Source organism: Eretmochelys imbricata, chromosome 2 (genome assembly GCF_965152235.1).
Source record: "Eretmochelys imbricata isolate rEreImb1 chromosome 2, rEreImb1.hap1, whole genome shotgun sequence".
Lineage (NCBI taxonomy): Eukaryota > Metazoa > Chordata > Testudines > Cheloniidae > Eretmochelys > Eretmochelys imbricata.
The window spans coordinates 107592148-107615834 of NC_135573.1; the positions used below are offsets into that span (position 1 = coordinate 107592148).

The window sequence follows — 23687 nt, forward strand, 5'->3', positions numbered from 1 at the left end:
AAACTGAACTTTTGAACTTTTTCACTTAGTATCCAAATTCTGTAGCTCAGACTCATCTCTAGTTATTGTGCAATGTTCTATGTTAAATTACAGAAAGGTAAAGGCTACACCATTCTTGGGTTTTTTTCAATCAAAGGTAAAACAGAAGATCATGTGCTCATAGTTTCTTTTAAATGTAATAAGGTATTTTCTATATATGCCTTTACAAAAGATAGGAGAATCTTCTTCATCCAGTCATTATAATTGATAGTCTTCTACTTTCACGACAGACATTCAGGATAGTAGATGAACTTGATTGTCCAGGTTTTCAAAGCTCCTTCAAGTATCCCCCTTTGCAACATGAATTTAGTGCTAATGTAAGGGGACTGTTGCCCCCTTACTAACATTCAGTGGGGGTGTTTTGGTTGGCTAGCTCCCAGTACTAAAAGGGGAAGGGTCTATGGAAATCAGGACCCTGAGACTGATAGTCCCCAGGAAGAATGGGGAGAGGCCAATGCTCCAGGTCAGCCTGAATGACAGGGCGGGCAGGCTAATCAGGGAGTCAGGAGGCCAGGGAGGTCCCGTCCTCCCTGTGAGCTGGAATTGCCTGGGTCAGACAGAGAGGGGCCGAGCTAAGGAGAAAGCAGGGGCCCAAGCTGAGCTGGGGAGGAGAGCTGTGTCAGATCCAGAGAGAGCAGACCCTGTCTTGGCAGCAGAGCTGCAGCCCCAAAGCCAGAGGCACAGCCCAGAGAGAGCAGATTTACCCTGGGAGGAGAGCTACAGCAACCAGAGGCAGAGGGGCCAGAAAAGCAGCCCAGGAAGCAGGTCAGTGCTGGGAGCAGAGTCACAGAAGCGGCCTGCAGAGCAGACCTGTCCTGAGAGCAGAGCTGTAGCAACCAGAGGCAGAGGGGCCAAAGAAGCAGCCCAGGGAGCTGGAGGCAGAGCAGCAGCAGCCGTGCTGAGACCGAGTGGTGGAGCTGGGGCTGGAGCAGTCCGGAGCTGGGTGTGGTGAGCAGCTGGGAAGAGTGAGGGGGACCCTGGGCAGCAGGCCCAGCACAGGGAGACACCTCAGCCAAGAGGCTCTGCAGGCCAGGCTTGGATCATAACCCTGACAGGGCGGGGACAATGCTGGGAAGAAGGGTCCTACCACTTAGAGCCTGAGAGCGTGTGGCCACCACCAGAGCAAGTGTCCAACCCACAGCATCCCTGCAGCACAGCCAGGGCCTGAGAAGAAGATGGAAGGATGAAAGCATTCAGGATCAGTCAGAGCTGGTTCACTAACCAGAACACTCAAACTGGGCATGACTTTCTTAGTGGATAGTGTTGTGGCCAAGAAGTTGTTTTTTGGCACCTACCATGGCTATTGCATACATCTGCATACAGGGGTGGGAGCAGCTGTTTGCACTGAATTAAGTGAGTTTTGCTCCACAGGCATTCTAAAGTTCAACCCATACACTTAATTTAACATAGACTGTCAATGAATCATGCTCCCCTCACCCACAAACAGCATTATGACACTGAACAAAGCATGTCTTCAAAATAAGAAAATAAGGAGACCTTCAATATGTTAAATGAAGATATCATTAGAAAGTGCTTGAGGTAAACAATTAAAACAGACAAATGCAAGATTGGGGGAAGTCTTTTAACATCAATGCAGTGCTAGAAGTGGTGTTGCCGTGTGGGTTTGGTTTTTGTTGTTGTTTTGTTGTTGTGTTAATGATTAAAGCATCTGAGTTGCGTTTTGCTCCCTCAGGAACTGGTTCTTGCAATTTAATGCCAGACAACTTCCTAGTATAGCATTAATTTTGTCCCCAACTACAGTATTTAATTATAAGGAACCCATGCCAAATGTCTCAAAATAAACCTCATAAATATTTACTCTAAAGAGACACTGTCAAGGCTGGTAGAACTAAAATTAGAACAGGCGGTTTTGTTTTGGTTGGCGGGGACACATGTGCATTTTGCCCCTCCTTTGTATCTACTTGTTTGTTTCCAGTCTACTTGTCTGCTATGTTCCAAAGAGGATTCTTACATACTTCAACATTTTGTCTTTTCAAAAGAAGGCAGAGTAGAAGGACAATGCAAAGATCCTCAAAATATCTATAATTCTACATAAGGGAGTGTAGTTTGAGGAAATGTATAAGAAACTGGGGCAAAAAAAATGCCTATATATACTTCCCTAGAAAAACAACAAAGAAAACTACAGAGAAATGATTGCAAATGAAGACTGCTCTGATCACTGCTGCTATCCACATCTTGGAGTGGCAACATTTAAAAGCTACAGTGAATGTCTAAACATACAGTAGTCATTTACAAATAGTATGGGTATGCTACCTTCATTTTAGTTTACAGGGGACTCAGAAAAGCTTTCTGCTTATTTCCCTGGTCCATGTCTAGCGCTCTTGGGTGCTACAGGAATACAAAACAACAACAACAGGGAGATGGTAGGTCTTTTATGAGGGACAAAAATTTTCTCTCAAGATTGTTGGGTCAGGAGTACCACTCCTTTTTGGAAATGTTGATGTAACCTCATCCTGATATGATAAAATGGTCTCTAACACTTGGGACATGATAAACGTGCCAAATGGCGGACAGAGACAGACTTTTTTGGACGAGCAAGGGGAGGTTGTATCTGGGATGATCAGGGAAAAAATCACAGGTAACTGATATCTATTCAGATAATCTATTCTCTGTAACCAAACAAAGGAAAGCCTATCTCACTAGGCTTGGAAAAGTATTCAGATGAGGTATATCATGCAGATATTTTCTTTTGTCCTTTCTCTATTTATATAAATTTTGTTTTAAAAAGACATGAATGCAAAACTACATGCAGGTGGCCTCAGAGAGGGGAGACTCCCTCAGCCTCTAAGGAATTATTCTGGAGTAAGGAGTTTCTGAAGTCTAACCCCCAACTCATGGTCTCTGGTAGCCAGGGCATGGAAAGGGATGTCGTCTCTCATTAAGGTGTATTGAAAAGGGCTGCAGCAGGCAAGCACTGTAAAGAAGCCAAAGACCAGAGATAATGACAGGTTTCAGAGTAGCAGCCGTGTTAGTCTGTATCCGCAAAAAGAAAAGGAGTACTTGTGGCACCTTAGAGACTAATAAATTTGTTAGTCTCTAAGGTGCCACAAGTACTCCTTTTCTTTTTGCAAAGACCAGAGAGGAGACCAAGTTGGAAGGGATGCAGGAGACAGCTTATTAGTATATTACAAATCCTGAACATAAATTATTTGCACTGTGTAACTTCATATGTGATGGGGCACAAACTTCCAACAATGGCTTTATGGCTACCTGCTTCATACCTCTATCCTGAAGACACATGTCTTTTAGCCCTGTAGCTATTTATAGATTGTAATGTCAAAACCACATATTTGTAAAGTTAATTTGGAGCATTACATCAGTTATTATTAGCTTTAACAAAAGCAGAGGGTTTTTTGCTTGTCTAATAATTATAATATGTGAACTGTGCTATTGTCAGACACAAACCAGAAATCCTGAACACGATGTATTGCTCACTTTTGTACATCCCTGTATATAAATCAGACTTCCATGCTTCCCAAAATGTGAGTTTACATGTAATAATTTCAAACACATTCTAGAATGCAACACAAATTGAAAATATTGTAACATCCACTATTTCAGAAACTATTGTCTCTTAAACCATAATATTTGGCAACGAAGTGAACAGATTTACCAAGAGCAGAGGCAAGTACTTTGCTTTACAGTGCCTTCAGCAAGTTACTAAAGCAGCAGAAATAGAGATTCTAAGGCATATAAAATGTCCTGAGATTTTTTTTTAAAGTTTAGTTTAGTCCAGAGTTCCTAATAGACATTTGTGACTACAAATGGAAAATTTCTTACCCATAATTTCCTTTCTGCTAGCAGTGTCTCCCACAATTCTGGACATCTGGGCTGCTTTCCTCTCTCTGCAGCTCACAGAGACGGATTAGTGTTTTGGAGCCACATGGTCTGCCATGCCCACTCTGCTCCTTCTTGCTGCCAGATGAGTTACTCCCAGGCTGTAACATTTACATAACATTATTATTAACAAATATTCCAGAGATAACAAAATAATTATGAACATTAGACCAAGGAAGACAGTCAAATGGCAATAATTCCACTTAATATCTGATCCTTGGCTCATGAGCCATCCAGGGTGGGTAGAATTGTGGGAGACGCTGACAGCAGAAAGGAAATTATTGATAAGAAATTTTCCATTCTGCAGCGAAGCGTCTCCCACAATTCTGGATGTTTGGAAAGTATCGAACAGTGAACAGATGTTGGGAGGGTTATGAAACAGAAGTTCGGTAGGAAAACAGTACCCCCTTTTTGTCAAGTGTGTATATTATTTCTGCGCCACCGCCTCCAGCATCTTCCTGCCAAAGGAAGCCTCTGCAGAAGATAGAAGGCCCAATCTGCAGTGCTTAATTAAGGTGTTTGCTGTAGACCAAGTGGCTACTTTGCAAATTTCCAAAGTGGATGTACTTGCTTATTCCTCCAATGAGGCTGATAAAGATCTCATGGAGTGCACCTTGATCCTTTCTAAGACAGGAAGCTCTGATGATTTGTAGGCTTCCACGATACATCGCCTAGCAATAGAGGACTAGGAAGTTTTAAGTCCCTGGCATTTTGGGTAGAAGCACACAAATTAAGAAGCCTGATATTCTCATGGATTCTATATGCTTGATATAGATTTTCAATGTTTTTCTGACATCTAAAGTGTGCCACACCTTTTCAGATGGATGTTTTGGTTTTGGACAGAATGAAGGAAGCACAACCTCTCTTGGGAAGAATGGAAGGAAGAATTTACCTTTGGAAGAAAGGATTTTGGTGTCCTGAGCACCACCTTGCTCTTCTTGAACATGCATTAAGACTGTGGTAGAGATAAGGTTGCAAGCTTCAACACTGGCCTGGTAGATGTGACTACCACTCAGAAACAAATCTCAGTGGATAAATGAAAGGCTGACACTGAAGTCAGAGGCCCGACGGGATGGCTTGTCAAGGTCCTCAAAACTAGTAGAAGGTCCCATTTTGATCTGGCTAATTGAACTGCTCAAAGGAATCCACTACTACCTGTGGATTGTCTACCTGGGAGCCAGAGGATCCTGCAAATCACATGCTACTAAGAACAGACACCTGACGCACAGTTATACTGGGCTGAAGGCCTCTGTCTACGTCTTCTTAGAGACAGTCCAGAATGGTTGGAATTCCAGGATTTCTGGGAATTGCATTGAGTTCTTAGCATCAGTTGCTGGACCAGATGGGGATATACAGATGTGCATCCCTTAGATCGACTGAAGTCAAGGAGTCTCCCCAGGATAGGGGGGGATGACACCACAGAGGATAGGGTCTCCATCCAAAACTTCATTTTCTTTATCCACTTGTTGAGCTTTTTGAGGTTAAGATTGACTTGATACTCTCTGTGCCCTTCTATACAATGAAGAAGATGGAGTAGAACTCAGATAACCTTTCTTCTGAGGGAAAGTTTTCCATCACTCCTATATCCAGAAGATGAATTATTTCATTCTGGATCAGATTGTCTTTTATGGGGTCATTGGAGCTGGGTGACAGGATGAAGAATAGATGGAGTAGAGCATGCAGCTCAAGAGTATCCCTGGCTCACTATTTCCCAGACCCACTTGTCTGAGGTGAAAACCATTCCTCTAGGAAATAAGAAGCCCTTCCCCCTAGTTTCAGATCTGGGTGGAGACCTATGCAATCTTTGTCATAAAGTGGGTTAGGGGTAAGAGGAGCTGAGGTCCCTCGGGGCCCTCTCCCTGGATCTCAATTATACTCTTTTCCCTTCAGAAATCTCTTATCCCTTTGCTGGTACTGCTGGGAGAACAAGAAGTGAAAGGCGCACCTCTCTCTGAAGGCCAGTCTATATTCCCTTGAGGGCCTTTATTGGGGAAAGGAGATTTGCTGCATTGTCAGGTACCACCTTATCCAGTTTTTCTCCAAAAAGGAGGGAGTCTGTAAATTTGGGCACACATCGGACCTTCTTAGATTGAGTATCCACCTTCCAGGGTCGGAGTCGTAGGTGACACCTGGCTATAGAGCTGGAAGCCATGGCTCGGGCTCAGTGCTTCCACTGAGGCGCCAACTACAAATGCTATTGCTAGGGAGACTTTCTTCAAAAAGGGGGAGCCAAAGTCAGGGTGATCTCTGTCGTTAAGGGCGTTGAGATCTTCCAGACAGGAAAGAGTCGCTTCTGGAAAGCAGGTAGCTTTCAAGTATGCTTGAAGGGTGGCAAAGGAGGCTGTAAAAGCCCTTTTTGAGAGTGGCTTTCGTCTTTCTATCTGTGGGTTCCTTAAGGTAGACCACCCTTTCTCAGAGGATAACCATATCTCTGGTGAAGGATGCCACAACAGCATCAACCTTCAGTGTCTCAGTAATAGAGCCCTTTGGTTCTGAAAGTTATAGAGCTAAAGGTCACTCTTGTTAATATGCTTGTCCTTATCAGGCTTCATCCCTAAGCACTTCCTCCAAAGAGGAGTGCAGGGGTATTGCAGCCGGAGGGGAGGATTTTGAGGGGGAAAATTTACTCAGCTTGCTTGCTTGCACCAATGCACCACCACTGTCTGCTGCTGCAGAGAATCTAGCAGCAAGCAGGGTATGCCCAGACCATGTAGTGCCAAAACACTGATCCACCTCTGTGAGCTAGAGAGAGAGGAGAGCAGCCCAGATGTCTAAAATTGTGGCGATGTTGGGCTGCAGAAAGGCAACTATTATAAAAATCTATTAGAAAGCAAAAGAAAATTAAAACAATGGGATTTAAGAATAATAAATACTGAAATACACACACATGTATACAGAAAAAAATCACATATGGATCACTGTTCTCTGTTGCAGGACGTGTGAATAACAGTTGTTACAATACATACACACTAAACAATTATGCCCACCCTTTCTTAGTTCAGGATATGATTAATGCAGCCTATCAGAAGCCAGATGGTGCAAAACCAGAACCATCAATCAAAATGAAAAGACCGCTGAGTGCTATCTACAATGATGTGCTCACAAATGGAAATTCTGTTCACAGATCCTAGCCCATAATATGTAAAGGAAGCCATAAGCATAGCTGTACTGTCCCCAAGGAACTGGAAGACACGGTTCATGCTTTGTTAGACAAAAAGCTGGAGAAATAATATTCATTGCCGTGGGCTCTGATTGGGGAAGACTGTGCAGGGCAAACCTTATGTATGTTCAATAAAAAAAATTAAACTGGGCTCTTTAATGATTTTAATAACGTTTTCTCTGATGACAGTATCTGTCAAACTGTCCATTTCCCATTTGATTTAATATGGAATACTGCAGTACATTTACAAAGCAGCTGCCACTGTCTCTCTGACACCTGAATTCACCTTAACAGGTTTTATGAATAACCCCAAATCTTTGATTTTATAATAACCACTTTCTGTAAGCATTCCAAGGAAAACAAGTTTGGGGCCTGCTACATACAATAATGATGGCTTATATCTGATGAGTTTTTGTAGTAAGCAAGCTTTATAATAAAAAGTAATCCTGTAAAAATAAAAGGCACTTAAATAGAATAATTTAACATACGTGAGCTTCTTAAATGATGCAGTTTGTGTGAAAATGTACAACAGCCCTCGACACATACATACACACACACTTTCGCAAAAATGAATGATGGTATGAAATAAAGGTTTTAAGGTTTTGTCAGCAGGAGTTTAGCATGGCTGAGTTATTCATGTGTGCTGACTAAAATTTCACATCACACCACAACTATTTTGCATTTTGCATATATCATATTTTATAGAAAAACTGTTTTAGAAAAATGCTTCCAAGAGTTTTAAAAACATCGTACTAATCTATTTTCCTAGCTTTCTTCCCCTGTAAAACCAGAGTAAGAGGGGGAGAAAAATTAAAACTAATACATTTAAAATACTTGAAAAGGTGACCTGAAATAGTACTTCTCTACATTAAAATGACATCTTTAAAGATCAATATCTCAGGGCCTTCATGAGATATTAGAAAATGCATGTCTGCCACTGAGAAGCTGGTAACCTCCCTTTCTCTTCTTTAAAATGATACAGTGCTTCCATTTCTAGTCCTGATGGGTCACAGAAAATATTGGATTTAAACCTGCCACAAGTCCAGAACTCCCATTGTGCACCTCACTACAGTGTAATTTTGGGAGACACAATCTACATTTAGATTGAAGAAGAATACATTTTTGGCAGACTAATATTTTAAAACTGTAAACTGTTCAGACATTTGAAATGTTAGAATAAGTCCAGGAGAGGACAGATTAGCGGGCAGAGTGCAGGCGAGGCCAACAATTGGAATACATAATATATGCTCTACATTATGTATAGTGCGCATCACCTACACAGACACTTTATACAAACAACCACATACCTCACATGTCTTATGCATACACTATAGTAATCGTGCAGGATTAGCTGCAATCCAAAACTAGAGAAGAGATATGTAAACAAAAAATAAACATACGTAAACAAGCACTACATTTAAAAAGCAAAAGCAAATGCTTTTCAGATCTGCATTGGAAAGCAAATACACACAAACTTGTTCCCCACATTAACAGAGATTATTCTAAATTCACTTTCAGATGATAAAAATCAAGCTCCTCAAATTGCTGGTAACAGTATGATATTCATATTTTACTTTAAGGTTGTATATACTTTTAGCTACAGGGTGATACTCTCCACAGCTGGTACCTAAGGGAGTTCCCAGATTTGAGAATGAATGTCTGGCTATCAATACCACAAGCACACAATTAAGCAATAGGATACCCCAGAATGTACTACAACATGATATTACACCTGCAGTGTGTTGTGAGACACAAGACCAGAGGTTGAAGACCAAGCACCTTCAACTAATCTAAATGTGTCTATCTCTCTGAGCACATGGTGGAGCAATGCAGTATTTCTATAAATGGTCTAAAAATCCTTACAAAAACAACAACAACAAAGAAAATAATTGTAATACATTAGTCCTGTCATGCCCTGACAGTTCATGAAATAACTATAATCCTCCTCTAATAGGTGAAATCTTCTCCCCAGGCCCAGCAGAAGTAACTGGGAAGGACAGGTCCTGAAGAAAGAGAAAAGCTTGTTCTAAAGCCACTAATCCCGCCTAATGGCAAGAGGATCCTCTACAGGCTATACTTCATAGACAGTTAGCCGTGGGGTGGGCGGGAGAAAAACAGAATCAGAGAAATCATGTAGCAATAAATTCTCTGGCCCTGACCAGAGCTGGGCTTCCTGTGTTGCCTCCCCCAATCCTATTCCTCAACTTCCTCTGGTAGCAAAACAGAAATTTGCTGCCCTTATGACTGATGTAAGATTTAAAATAGAAATTAATAAATTAACAAGCAGAGCAGATAATTTTGGTCTCTAAGACACAGGTTTAAACCCAGGCTAGGGTAAGACATAAATAAGATATTTGAATATACAGTATTAAAATGGTGACAAATATAGTTCTGACTTCTAATGAAAGCAAGATGGAAAGACAGATTACTAATTTAGTTTCTGTAGCACATTATACCTGTCCTTTAATAGACTCTGGAATTGCTAATGTTTCATTCAAAACAGAACTGAAGTACTTTGGAACTGTTATCAGATTTATTGTTTGCAGTGTTGTTGTAGCTGTGCTGGCCCCAGGATATTAGAGAGACAAGGTGGGTGATATAATATCTTTTACTGGACCAACTTCTGTTGGTGAAACAGTTACGCTTTTGAACTTGGACCTGAAGAAGAGCTCTGTGTTAGCTCGAAAGCTTGTCTCTTTCACTACCAGAATTTGGTTCAACAAAAGATATTACCTCAACCACCTCATCTATTTTATCAGATTAAAAAACAAAGCACGGCCAGGCTTGGTCATTGCTTGAACAGAAGACTTCCCAGGAATAACAAGCCTGCTGCAGGAAGTGGTTTCAATGAGTAACATGCTTCCTTCTGAAGCAACACTGGATTAGTCATGCTGAGGCACATGAAGGGACTGTGTGGAGTTTTCATGTTTTGAATGACACACTGACCAGTCATGATCGTTAAAGATCCCATGTTATTTTTCAGAGGCATAGGGGCATTAGCCCTGGTCAAGCTGGGTAATTGCACTCTATATATCTGAAATCCCCGTGCAGTTTTAAATCGATATAGTATTCCTAAATTCCTCTCCTGAATAGCTGCTGTGTGCTCTTGTTCAGCTGTTACCTTCCATTCCAGAGGATGCATTTCAGTGGTGGTTGAAATTAAATTAAAAAATAATGGATGGCATATGCATCTGAAAAACTGGGTTTCATCAGCTTATGTTTAAATTAAAACACATATCAGTTTTGTATCTCTTAGCAAGTATCAATAAAATCTGTTCATCCGAGTCACAATCTGAGGCCCCAGTTCAGCAAAGAATTTAATCATGTGTTCAACTATTTTATTTATGACTTGGATGATGGAGTGTAGAGAATGTCTATACAATGTGTAGAAGACACCAAACTGGAAGGGGTTGCTAGCACTTTGGACAATTCAATGATCCTGATAAATTGGAGAATTGGTCTGAAATCAATAAGATGAAATTTAATAAAGATAAGTTTAAAGTACAACAATTAGGTAAAATCAAATGCACAAATACAAAATAGGGAATAATTGGCTAGGCATCAGTACTGTAGAAAAGGAACTGGGGATTATAGTGGATCACAAATTGAACGAGTCAATGGTGTGATGCTGTTGAGAAAAAGACAAATGTCATTCTAGGATGTATTAACAGGGAGTGTCTGTTAACTAGTGAAGTCTCAGCTAGAGTACTGTGTCCAATTCTGAGCACCACACTTTAAGACAGATGTGAACAAATTTGAAATAGTCCAAAGGAGAGCAACAAAAATGATAAGAGGTTTAGAATACATGACCCAGAAAGAAAGGTTGAAAGAACTGAACATGTTTAGTCTAGAGAAAAGAAGGCTGAGGGAGGACATAGCAGTCTTCAAATACGTAAAAGGTTGTTACAAAGAGGAGGGTGGTCAATTGCTCTCCATGTTCACCAAGGATAGGACAAAAAAAATCAGTTTAGTTTGCAGTAAGGGAGATTTAGACTGGACAGTAGGGAAAACTTTCTAACTACAAGGACAGATAAACAATGGAACAAGTTACCACGGAAGGCTGTGGAATCCTCATCACTAGAGCTTTTAAGAAGTGGTTAGATAAACACCTGTCAGGGACAATCTAGGTGTGCATAATCCTGCTTCAGCACAGAGAGATGGACTAGATGACTTTTTGAGGTCTCTTCCTGGCTGGACTATTCAGACTCTACATCCTCTGCTTGTTTTAAAGTCTAGCATTTGAGCTCATATTAAGATAGTGGACTAAGGGAAGCATAGAAAAGGGTGTAATACAACTTTATTTACTGTGTAGAACAGTTTTATCTGCATTCCTTTCACAGACTAACTGAAAAAGACTAAACCAATAGTTTCTCATAATCATTATGGCTTGTTGTTGTTTTACTATATGATAATGAACACTTTCTTCTACCCTCTCCTCATGTCCATAATAGAATATATCACATAGTGGAAGTTAAGACAAAAATGAAAGTTATAAAAATGCAAACTATAAAAGTGGAAGATGTAATTAAACCCAATTTTGATTTTTTTGAAACTTGGGAAAATCTGATCAGGGCCTTCAACTAAAATATGTTTGACCCTTTTTTTTTGGATGAAGTCCTATAGCAACAGCAGCACACTGAAGAAAATTGTCAATACAGTATAAAGGTTTTTGATTTCATATGGAAAGACTTTAAATGTTTAAACAAGCCCCACAAGGTTTAATCATTTGTTAAACTATGACATCTGGTTCTCCACAGGGTTTATAATATGCTTCTGGAGCTTGAGCTAACCTACGTGGCACAAAAATTTGTCTTATTTTGCAAACACCACAGGGCCCCGCAAGACATCTTCTGTGCTGCTACTTGATATCAGCCAGGGTTTATTGAAAAAGGCCTGGTTTGCTGAAGAGCTTTGAGAGAGGTGAGGAGATCACCATTCTAGCACTCCTATTACTGAGACACAAAGTCAGAGGAAAAACACCTGTTTTTTTGACGCGCACGTAAGAAAATGATAAAATGTTAAAAACAAGGAGTAAACAGGACAACTAGAAAGTTAATGGAGTATGTGGCTTCAGTGTAAGATGTAAAATGACTATCCAAAATGAATTGGCAATAAAGGAATACAAAACCTGGCTAATGTCAGTGAACTTGACATGTTATTTAACCTGCCACAAGAACACTGGGAGATTTATAGTGATTTTGTGAACAAAGTCAGCTTGCAGTCTCCAGTAAAACATTAGCCTATCACATCCCACAGCTGGCTTTTAGGGTGGGTGATCTACATAAAAAGCCAGTATAAAAAAACCTTAGTGCTTGATCACACACTCACTGAAGTCAATGGCAAAGTTCCTATTGACTTTAATGGTGCAAGATCAGGGCCATTACAACCACTATTATCCCCATGTCTTTCTGCTAGTCAAGGACACATGGCATAGAAGTTACATTTGCGCTGTTCTCTTGAGAGAGCAAGTTGTTTTGTGTTGATTCCCTATACTGTGCTTCCTTTCCTCCTTTAGGTGGTGCCATGGTCAACAGCCATGGTACTGCCACGTCAAGGCACATCAGAGCAATAATGGTCACAAAACTCAAATGGGATCAAATGTTTCTGATGGTAACAACTGAAAGGCAAGAAGATGGATGTCCCATTTGTCAACATCTTTCTGGTAACAGGCTGTCCAAATTTGAAGACAATATTTTGGAAGCAACTGCACCAAGACCTTGCTGAGGAACACTATTACTTCTGTGCTATATAAAATTATACTTGTGAATATGCAAGCAAAAGTTGCATAGGATAATTTTGCTACAGTATCACACTGCAAATTCATGTCTAATAATTTGCTTTCCACTATCACCACAAAGATCTCTTTTAGCATTACTACCTTTCAGGTTTTCCCACCCCATAAGAATGTGTGTTCTGGGTTATTTTTCCACATATTTTTCTGTATTGAACTCTTTAATGAATATTTTGCCCATTATTATTATCGTTTTTAGATTTCGCTATATTATTTCTCATGCTGTAGGGGTTGGTTTGGGGTAAGTCCCAATTTAGTAAAATCTGTGAATTATCTCTTCAAAATCATTAAGATATTTAAATAAGACATAATTAACTGTGTGGCTCACTAGACACCTTCAAAGTCAATATTTCTCTGTTACTTTATTACCTTTGGTTACCGTCTTGCCTGTTTTTAATGCATGTCTGGTGACAAGACAGTTTTTAGTAAGGTTTCATTGTTTCTGTAATGAAAATCTGTCATACTTGAACAAAATGCAACCACTTTTCACTCTGAAAACTGAGGCAGTAATCCCAAACAACTCAGTTATCAGGAGGTAGTGAAGTCTTTTTTTTTTTCATGTTTTCTGATTAAGTGCTAACAATTGTTACAGCAAAGTCTTAAACCAAAACTTTAAACAGCAATATACTGCATATTTTAATATATTTGTATTCATCAGTGTTGCAAAACAAAAGCAACAGCAAACCAAATTTTTTCCGCATCAACTTAGGATGCAAGACATATCTGTGAGTGGATTATGTAAGTGTTCATTTATTGAAATTTCAGTTACTGAATTAAGGACATTACGTGTCCTCTTCTTTCTAAGCAAGCCTTTCAATAAACAAGCAAGTCTCTCCATTGTAATATTCTGTTACCTTTTTTACTGCCTCCAAACTCTGTATGTTCCTAGAAACTGAACAGCTCTTTCTAAAACCCCAAATATTTGCCTGCTGTTTTTGGTTTCAGATGGTAAGAGAGAATGAACTTGGATACAGCTGATAGTTAAGTGAAGAAAAAGTAGCAGCTTTTCAGACCTTAAGATTTTCTTTTCCATCAAGCAGTGTTCAAGTGTGCCATTAGCACAAGACCATTCAAGTGTTTCTCTTTCAGTCTTCTTCTTTCAAGCCTCACAACATACCACAAGTGCACAAACAGACTTATGTAACCTGCTTCAGGGCGGAGCATGAAAAACAAACAAATAAAATGAACCAATCCAGTGCCTTGTTTCTGAGGTTACAATAAGCATGTTTTCCACAAATATTTGGTCATATTTGACATATGATAAATTAAATTAAATCTGAAATGTCTTTTCAGGCATCAGTACAAAGCTCTGTGCAAGCCAGTCGACAATAACCCACGTGTCTCATTTTCCAGAACACTTCAAAGCACCTGCTTTCCTGCATTAGGAAACTTGAGCTACGGCCTGACAAATTGTGGTAGCCTTCTGATATAGTACAGTGCTTGTTCTCGGAATTAATGGAAGCCAGGGACAGTGATTTTTGTTTTCAAAAGTCATCAATCCAAATCATTATCTGAGAAATCTGAAGCAAGAGAAAGTCTCTCAAAAGAAACTGCCTTTTTAAAATTCTGCCTTAGAAATGCAATCTGCACATCCACATGGAAGTGGTGCTGTATATGCATACTCACAGACAAACGAACAATTAACATTGAAAAATCAATTCTCTCGTCAGAAAAAAATATTAAATGTGACAGGATCATTGCCTCCTGTTTTACAGCGATTCTGAAAGGGGGCTTTTCTAACATTTAAAAAAATGTCAGGGCTAGTCTACACTGGTAATGCTAAAGTGCTGCCGTGGCTGTGCTTTAACATGCCTTGTGTGGTCGCTGCGCAGCCCTGAGAGAGAGCTCTCCCAGTGCTCTAAAAAAACCACCTCAATGAGGGACGTAGCTCCCAGCGCTAGGGCACTGTCTACACTGGCACTTTACAGCTCTGCAACTTGCTGCACTCAGGGGGGTGTTTTTTGACCCGCCCGAGCGAGAAAGTTGCAGTGCTGTAAACTGTCAGTGTAGATAAGCCCTAAGCATCTCATTTGGGGTACTCAAACTATGACTATCATTTCTTTTACAAGACAGCTCCTAGCATTCATATGTAAAACAGAGGACTCTTTAAGACTAGTAAGCTGTGAAACTCCTAACATTGTCTGTAATTAACAATGAGGGAGAAGACATAGAACCTTGGGGAATCAGGGAATGCTAGAACTGTAGCACTGCATGGATTATTGAAAGATGCAAGCCTCACTTGTTAGCTATATATAATGCTGCAACTCTGTTCCTATTTTTCACAAGCTTCTTTCAAAAATGAAGTCTGGTGTTAATATTTTTAATTATGCCAGATGTAACATTCCCCCCCCCAAATAAAAAGATAGATCATAGAAACAATCTTGGTACTTTGGGTATCAGTTTGTAAGGAAACTATATGGAGGTTACTTTCTCAGTAAGATGCTTGTGAAAATGTTTTCTTAGATTAAGTTATTCTTTTAGTATTTAGGCATTTTCTCATGCAATCAAAGTTATACGAAAGAGTAGACAAATCAAAATTACAGGTTTCTGAACCACACATTTTAAAAAGTAGTACGATAGTATGTAGTATCATAGTATGATAGTGTGGCTCCTTGCAGGCTCAGTGGTGAGCCAGTATTGGGGCCTTGCTGGGTTGTTTCTGTTACGAGGAGAAACTGATGATGGAGTTAGGTGTTTCTTTGGTGCAACCCTGTTTATGTATAAAGTAGTACACAAATCCTGTTTCCCTGAACACAGTAGAACCAAACAACAGGAGGCAGTTTACTTGGCTTCCTCTCTCTTGGCTTGCTCTTAGGGCCATACTCAGTACAACTTCTCTCACTGTCTGCTGGCTTTCTGCTTCTCACTGATGCACAGACACATATCATTACCACCAATCAATGCCCCAGCCCCTGTGTGCGCAATCAGTCCCAGGGGAAACCCACGCGGCCACACGGCTTAGGTTCTATTCAGGCGTTGCCATGATGGGCCCTGCTTTGGGTGGTCGCTTCTATTGTTTCAGCTATTACAACACAAAAAGGGTCTTAACTGGTCCCTCCATTTAGTCCAAATAAAGGGTGCTTAGTACATCCATGGAATTCTACTAGGTCTGTGTTGATAACAGTCATTTACACCTTCCGGCATAGCAATACACATCATTTTATTATAACTATTGTCATCACTATTACATGAGGCATTAAGTGTTTGCAGGATCCCAGCCATAGGAACTGATCCAGAGTCCACTGACATCAAGGGAAGTTTTCTCATTGATTTCAAGAGGTTCCGTATCAGACCCACAGATAACTAAATGAACTAATGAGAAAGGATCATGTGAGTTAAAATGGCTTAGTTATATGCCTAGCTAACTGGTCAACCATTTGGGGTATTATTAGAGACATGATTAGGTGAGATAGATTAGACAGATATCCTGTGCTACAGCATGTGTGTGTGTAAGAGGAGGTTACTTACGCATAACAGGAGGTTCTTAAAGATATGTGGCCCCATCTGTATTCCACTGAGGGGTTTATGCATGTACTCCATGTGCCTGGAGACAAGAGAATTTGAAAGTAGTGTCCTTTGATCCACGCATCATGGTTTTGTCCAAGGTGATAAAGGGTGGGCAGATCACCCCTGATCACCCCTTCAGTTCCTTCTCCACTGCAAATCCAATAGATCTGCAGCAGAGGGGGAAGGAGGGCGAGAAGTAGAATACCAATGGAGATCACACATCTCAAAGAACCTTCAGTTAGAGGTAAGTAACTTCCTCTTTTTCGTCTTCTTCGAGTGATGGTCCCTATTATATTCCACTGAGGGTGACTAACAAGCTTTACCTAAGTTGGAGGAGAGTGCGAGGATGCAGATGGGAGAGATTAGCGGTGGAGAGCCATGCCCAAAGAGGCATCCATTGCCGAGTCATGCATTAAAGTGCAATGTGTAGCAAAGGTGTGTACTTAACTCCACATGGCCACTCTACAAATATCCTGAAGTGGTACGTCACAGGGTGAGGCCATGGTCAAAGGCTGGGCTCTCGTTGAATGTATAGCACCCCATGGCCTACGGAGGCTGGATAATGCACCCAGAAATCAACTTAAGAGATATGTTGTGTGGCGACTGCCTGTCCTTTAAACCGTTCAGCTATTGCGACAAACAGTCTGGGGGAATCTCCTGATCAATTTGTCCTCTGCAGGCAGAAGGCCAAGGCCCGATGGCCATAGGGAGAATGTTGCACCTTAGAGACTAACCAATTTATTTGAACATAAGCTTTCGTGAGCTACAGCTCACTTCGCAGTATGCATCCGATGAAGTGAGCTGTAGCTCACGAAAGCTTATACTCAAATAAATTGGTTAGTCTCTAAGGTGCCACAAGTACTCCTTTTCTTTTTGCGAATACAGACTAACACGACTGTTACTCTGAAACCTATAGAGAGAATGGAGTCATTGCTCCTCTTCCGAGGCATGTGGCTTCGGGAAGAAAGCAGGTAAGTGAACTGATTGATTAACGTGAAACTGGGAGATGACCTTTGGCAAAAATTTGGGATGCAGGCTCATGAATACTTTATCTTTATAGAAAGTCATGGAAGGAAGGTCTGACGTCATGGCCCTGAGTTCACCAACCCTTCTCGCCAATGTGAGAGAAACAAGGAAAGCAACCTTCATGGAAAGGAGTGACATAGCATATGATACCAGCGGTTTGAAGGAAGGTTTGATTAGTACAGATAGAACCAGGTTGAGATCCCATTGGGGAGCAATGGGTTGTACAGGTGGGAAGGTTCTGATGAGGCTCTTCCAAAACCTAGCAGCCAACGAATAGGTAAAGATGGAGTATCCTTCCATCGGGGGCGAAAGGCACTAATTGCCAGTAGGTGGGCCTTGAGAGAGCTGAGGCAAGACCCGATGCCTTTAAAGACAGGAGATAATCCAGGAGGAGGGGAATCCCCACTGCTTCTAGGGAAAGTCCATTGTGTTTTGCCCAAGCATTTCCACTTGGCTCGGAAATAGTGCCTAATGGAGTCCTTTCTGCTGCTGGAGAGGATGTTCTGCATGTCTGATGACTATTCCCATCCAAATACAAGGTTCTGAGGTGAAGCACCTGTGGATTGGGATGGATGATGTTGCTGTTGTGTTGTGTGAGGAGATCGAGGAGAGTAGGAATAGGGATTGGGGGACAGAGACATACAAAGGAGGTTGGAAAACCAAAACTGTCTGGGCTAATAGGGGGTGATCAGGATGACTGTCGTTTTGTCTCATCTGATCTTGTGATGCACTCGTGGTAGGAGCGGGAGAGGAGGAAAGGTGTAATAGAGTTGGTCCGACCAGGGGAGGATAAGAGCGTCGCCCTGAGAGTGGTGTCCCAGTTGCTGCATTTTCTGTTGAATGGGGAGGCAAAGACATCTCTGGTCAGAGTTCCCCATTTGCTGAAGGTGTCCTGTAGCATGGTGTCATGGAGTTCCCACTTGTTGTCTATCACGAACTATCTGCTGACCGAATCTGCAATAACATTGTGTGTCTCTGGAAGATAAGCGCCAAATACGGTAATCTGGTAGGGGATGCACCAGTTCCAAAGCTTTTGAGCACAGTCTCGTCACGCCTGTTGATGTAGCACACCAGTCATGGTATTGTCTGACATGATGAGAATATGATGGGAACAGATGATTGGGAGAAAAGCTAGGCATGCCTTCCTTACTGCTTGGAGCTCCAAAATGTTAATTGTATTCTGGACTCCCAAGGAGTCCATGTTCCCTCTGGCATGTGTTTGGCCATGCGCGCTCCCCATCGTAGGAGGGAGGTGTTGGTGATAATAGTCTTGTTCGGGGAGGAGGGTAGGAAGGGAATCTCTATGCAGATCTGACCTGGGTCCCTCCACCAGTGGAGGGATGAGATTACCTTGGGGGAACTGTTAGCTTGAGGTCCATGGTGTGATGATTGGGCAAGTAAACTGTCTGGAGCCACATTTCGAAGAAGCCAGGGTGAAGTCGAGCAAAGGTAGTGATGTATGTGTGCACAAGGCCATGTGGCCCCGGAGAGATAGGCAAGTCCTGGCCATGACCAAAGGATTGTTGACTACGGGAGTTATGAGTTTTGCAGACTCTGGAACCTGTCTCGTGGTAGGTAGGCTCATGCCATGATGGAGCTGATAGTGGCCCCTATAAAGTCTAGGCATTGTGTGGGATTTAAAGATGATTTTTTTGGCATTGATACTGACTCTGAAGGAAGAAAGGAGGCTGAGCAACATGGAGGTTGAAACTTGGACCTCATGTCCGGACTGTGCCGCCAGGAGCTAGTCGTCAAGATATGGGAACACAAGCACGCCATAATGCCTGATGTGGGCTGCCAAAATGGAGAAAACCTTGGTGAAAACTCTGGTGGCAACTCCAAAGGGAAGAACTCTGTATCGGAAATGTTGCGAGCAAACTGTGAACCTCAAGAAATGTCTGTGGGCTGGATGAATGTCGATGTGAAAATAGGCGTCCTGCATATCAAGAGCTGTAAACCACATGCCTTTTTCTAATGAGGGGATAATCACTGCTAGTGTGACCTATGAAACTTGGGCTTACCCTGCAACAACAAAAAAGGACACTGACTGTACCAGGTTCTGTTGTGCTGAACCTGGACACACTGTGTGTATTGGGCTCTGAAGAACATATAAAGCTCGCCAAATTTTAGTATTTTGACCCATCAAACTATTATCACAGCTGCATTAACATCTTTTAACAACAAGATTACTGGCTTTAAAGGACAAGTATGATTTGGGAGAAAAACATTAGAAAAGCTAAGCATTCTCTACAGACAGGAAAGGCAAAGATTTCTCTCAGTACAACACTGAATCACTAAAATGCAGAGTGCAAAGGCTTCAATGGCATTTTTTTGTGTCAATACATGATTTTAAATTCAATAAAAAATGATAAGTGAGAATGGTGTAGCTGAAGAACAAAGAAAAATCCCTAATATTTAAGTTTAATTTATTTAAAGCTTTGCTTACTGTGATAGCCTTCTGAGAAACACATATCATGTTTATGAAGGTCTCAGGAGAATCTCTATCTATATCTATTTATTTCCATATATCTTATTGCAGAAATAGTAGTGCTGTAACAAGATAATGCACGTAAAACAAAAAGATGACATAACAGTCAGTGTTCAGCCACCAAGAATGCTGGATTTAAAATCTGTAAGACCCATGCCCTATATAAACACAGGCACAAAGGCAAGTATTTCAGAAATAGGAATAAATTGCCCAGAAATGGACCTCTGTATTTCTCCACAGAGGACTATAAAAACACTTTAAAAAGTGACTAAATGGGCCATCTTGATTATCACTACACAAGTTTTTTTTTTCCTCCTGCTGATAATAGCTCATCTTAACTAATTAGCCTCTCACAGTTTGTATGGTAACTTCCAACTTATCTGTATGTATACATCTTACTATATGTTCCATTCTATGCATCCGATGAAGCGGGCTGTAGCCCATGAAAGCTTATGCTCTAATAAATTTGTTAGTCTCTAAGGTGCCACAAGTACTCCTGTTCTTTTTGCAGATACAGACTAACACGGCTGCTACTCTGAAGCTTTAAAAAGAGTTTGATTAAATCTGTTTCTAGAAAAGCTATGTAAAATTGTAAATTCTGGAAGAAGGTTAAGCACATGTAAATAATAGGATCATTCACAGTGGCCTTTTAATAAACAAAGTATTTGGGGAGTCCTCCACATAAAATTATTTGATTTTTTTTTACAAAATGATGCATTTTAGAAATTAATTTTTTCACTTGAAAGCTGGGAACACTTCACAAGCATCTGATTTCAGGTTTTTGATAGATTTCTCACGTCTTCAGGACGGCTGCTACAACCTGGCTCTTGGTGGTACAGTAGTTACAAGAGTCACAGGGCTGCAGGCACTGTAAGCATGAAAGTGCCACTGAATAATAATAAAGTGCCTCCTCTCCTCCTCCCTGGCATGGGGGAATCTCCCGTCTCTCTACATTCCACCTTGTTATCTGAGGAGAATGAGAGCAGAGATGGCAATTGTTTGGGAAAGATGACATGTCCCAACTGCGAATTCTCTTATTATTTTTTCTAAATGAGAACTGACTCCTCTCATCTGCAAAAGACAAGCACCCCAATTCCACTGCCTCTCCCTCTAGGGAGAAAGATAGTTAATATACAAACAGACTTTGAAATGCCTGTAAATCTTTTACAGTGCAGGAAATTGCATGAATATGTACACATTTTGAGAGGGAAAATCTCCTGGAACAGCTGTTTTAACTTTTTTCTTTATTATTGATACAGGTTCTCCATACTGATCAAGCCTAAAAAACGGCACACATAAGACTAGGCATGCAGGATCAGAAGGAGGGACCACTTACTGCACACAGACATCTCTTGTTATACGGCTGGCTAAGGACCTGCTTGTGGACATGAACTTTTTTCAGATAAATTTCCATACAAAATCCATACAATTTGGATTAATGTGATTAAAATTAAAAACTAGGAATTTTATCAGTTGTAAATATTAGAATGAAGGGTTAAATTGGAAACTAAGTGCATGCAGCCAGAACACTTGCAGCTGGTTCTCTAGGCTCACTGCCAATGGGGAGAGAATTGCACTGGGGAAAACCTTCATAGGCAGAATTTTTAAAAAATGGGGAAGGAGGAGTTCCCCCTTACACTTACATTTCTTCTCTTGTTCCTTTTACTCTTTCAGACACACACATGCATACATGTAGCAAGAATGAAAGTGCCAAAAGAGTAAACCTTGTTAGCTTTAAAAATCACTCATCAAGCAATTCTATTACTTTTAATAATTTATTAAAGGTCCTAAAACAAAGATCAAAAGGAAATATATCTAAGCATTTATATTCAGTTCCACATCGCTTCATGACTAATTTGTAAAGGAGTGTATAAGTCTTCACAACTGAAGCCAAAATCATTTGAGGATACTTTGATATAATGCCACAAAGGATATGAACAGGAAGGCAGCAGGAATTACAAATGGCCAAGCTCCATTAAGAGTGCTAATAAAAGAATAATGGAATTTCCTTGTGCGATGAATTAAAAAAAGTGTTTAGTACAGGAGAATTTAGACAAGAAGAAGAGTATCAAAGCTTTTGGCTCTTCAGTTGCTTCTCTTTATTAGATCTTAACTGATCTATTATTACATTTATCTTACACTGCTCCAGCTTCAAAATGCAATATTCCCATCAGAAATCCTGTCACTAATTTCTTTTACTCATAACATTTGTCAATTGCCACCAGCCCTTAACATCTGCATTATCAGACTATCCAAGTCTCTCTACAAAAAAGACATTTTAAAGTGAAGGATGTAACTTGAAAATAATTTTAACAATTATATATCTACTGTTAATGCTTTTGAAAATTTGTCAATGCTCGAGATAATTGGTTGGTATGGAAATATCATAGTAACAAACTGCATGAAGTTATTCAGGAAAGAGTTCTCTATTTCCAACACACATTTATTTCCACACAGGGGCATAACTTACTAGTAAGAATGACAAGACAGATAGATGTCTCACTAGTACTTTTTAAAAATTCCAATATTTTCCAAATTGCACAAATACTTAGCCCTTCTCAAAACAGCAACACCACAAAAGTAGATCACATATTGCTGACAAATAGTTACAAATCAGCTGTGCATGCTTAAACTCATGAATGATTGGGTGTATTTTCTTCCTTAGAATGCCCAGCAGGATTTCTGTTAACAAAGCAACCCCTCCAATCATACCTCCAGAATCAACAGGTAATCCATTAGGGTCACATATTTCAAGGCTTAATGGGCATAACAAACTAACCAATGTATTCCAGAGCAACAAGCTTTAAAAATGTATCAAATACCACGTGTTGATTTTATAAGATTCATTGTCAATCCATAAATTATATTTCTGGAAGGTCAGTGAGAGCTGTATGTTTCACAAATATCAAATCCAGAAATACAGTTTCAGGCTTAGGCATGAACAAATTTATCACTTATACATTTAACATATTACAATTAAAAGAAAGTTAAGATGCCTTAGAGACACTTCAAGAGCTTCATCATTCTCTTTCACCTTTATATTTATCACACAAGATAGTTATCTTAAATGTTTTAAATTGTTCTAAACAAAACATACTGCTAGTGTATTTTTTTCTTACCTTAGGATCATAAGGATTGTATGAATGAAAAAGTTGGGATAGATCCTTAGTTCTTTGCTTTTTCTGCAGAATAATAATAAAAATAAATAAATGTATTAGAGAAATTAAAGGGCAAAAGAAAGGAACAGCAGATTTTAAAATGCTTTATACAAATATACACATGTACGATCTGCAGACTTGTTAGTGGAACTGCACGTGCGAAGTATAGATTATGCATGGTAAGGATATTTAATATCACAAGAAAGAGCTAACATATTATTAAATAATCATTTTAAAGGCATTACCTTAATAAAAATAAGGCACGTGTATATACATCTGTAATATCATAGGAATCTGTGAATATCTGAGATGCATTTTAAGTTATTTAGAAGAAATCATCTATGTTTTGGAACATACCGTACTGAAAATTTGGAAAGATTTACTTATAATTCAAGCATTTTTCATAGTCTAGTCTTACAGTAGAATAGGTTTAATGGCAGTTTAAAGTTGCCTCATTTATTATTTGTATTATTCTTTTGGTGTTAACACTGTTATAACCCTGATTCTGGACAATTAATAAATGCTATGATATTTAATGCCCCTAACAAATTCTTCTGTAACTGAAGATATGGTGCAGAGAGAGATGGGAAGAAAACAGTCACTGTGGGCTGAATCCAACTTAGACTGAAATCAATGAAAGACTTTCCACTAAGTTTAATG

The 23687-nt window shown here is 40.2% G+C and overlaps 1 protein-coding gene across 2 annotated transcripts in view; it reads right to left on the bottom strand.

Moving 5' to 3' along the window:
• CDKAL1 (CDKAL1 threonylcarbamoyladenosine tRNA methylthiotransferase) overlaps positions 1–23687 on the bottom strand; it is a 652485-nt gene that overhangs the window by 114505 nt on the left and 514293 nt on the right. For both annotated transcript variants that reach the window (XM_077810573.1, XM_077810572.1), the window contains one exon: positions 22989–23051. In XM_077810573.1, the coding sequence (XP_077666699.1) occupies positions 22989–23051 (63 nt within the window). The remainder of the gene's footprint in view (positions 1–22988; positions 23052–23687) is intronic.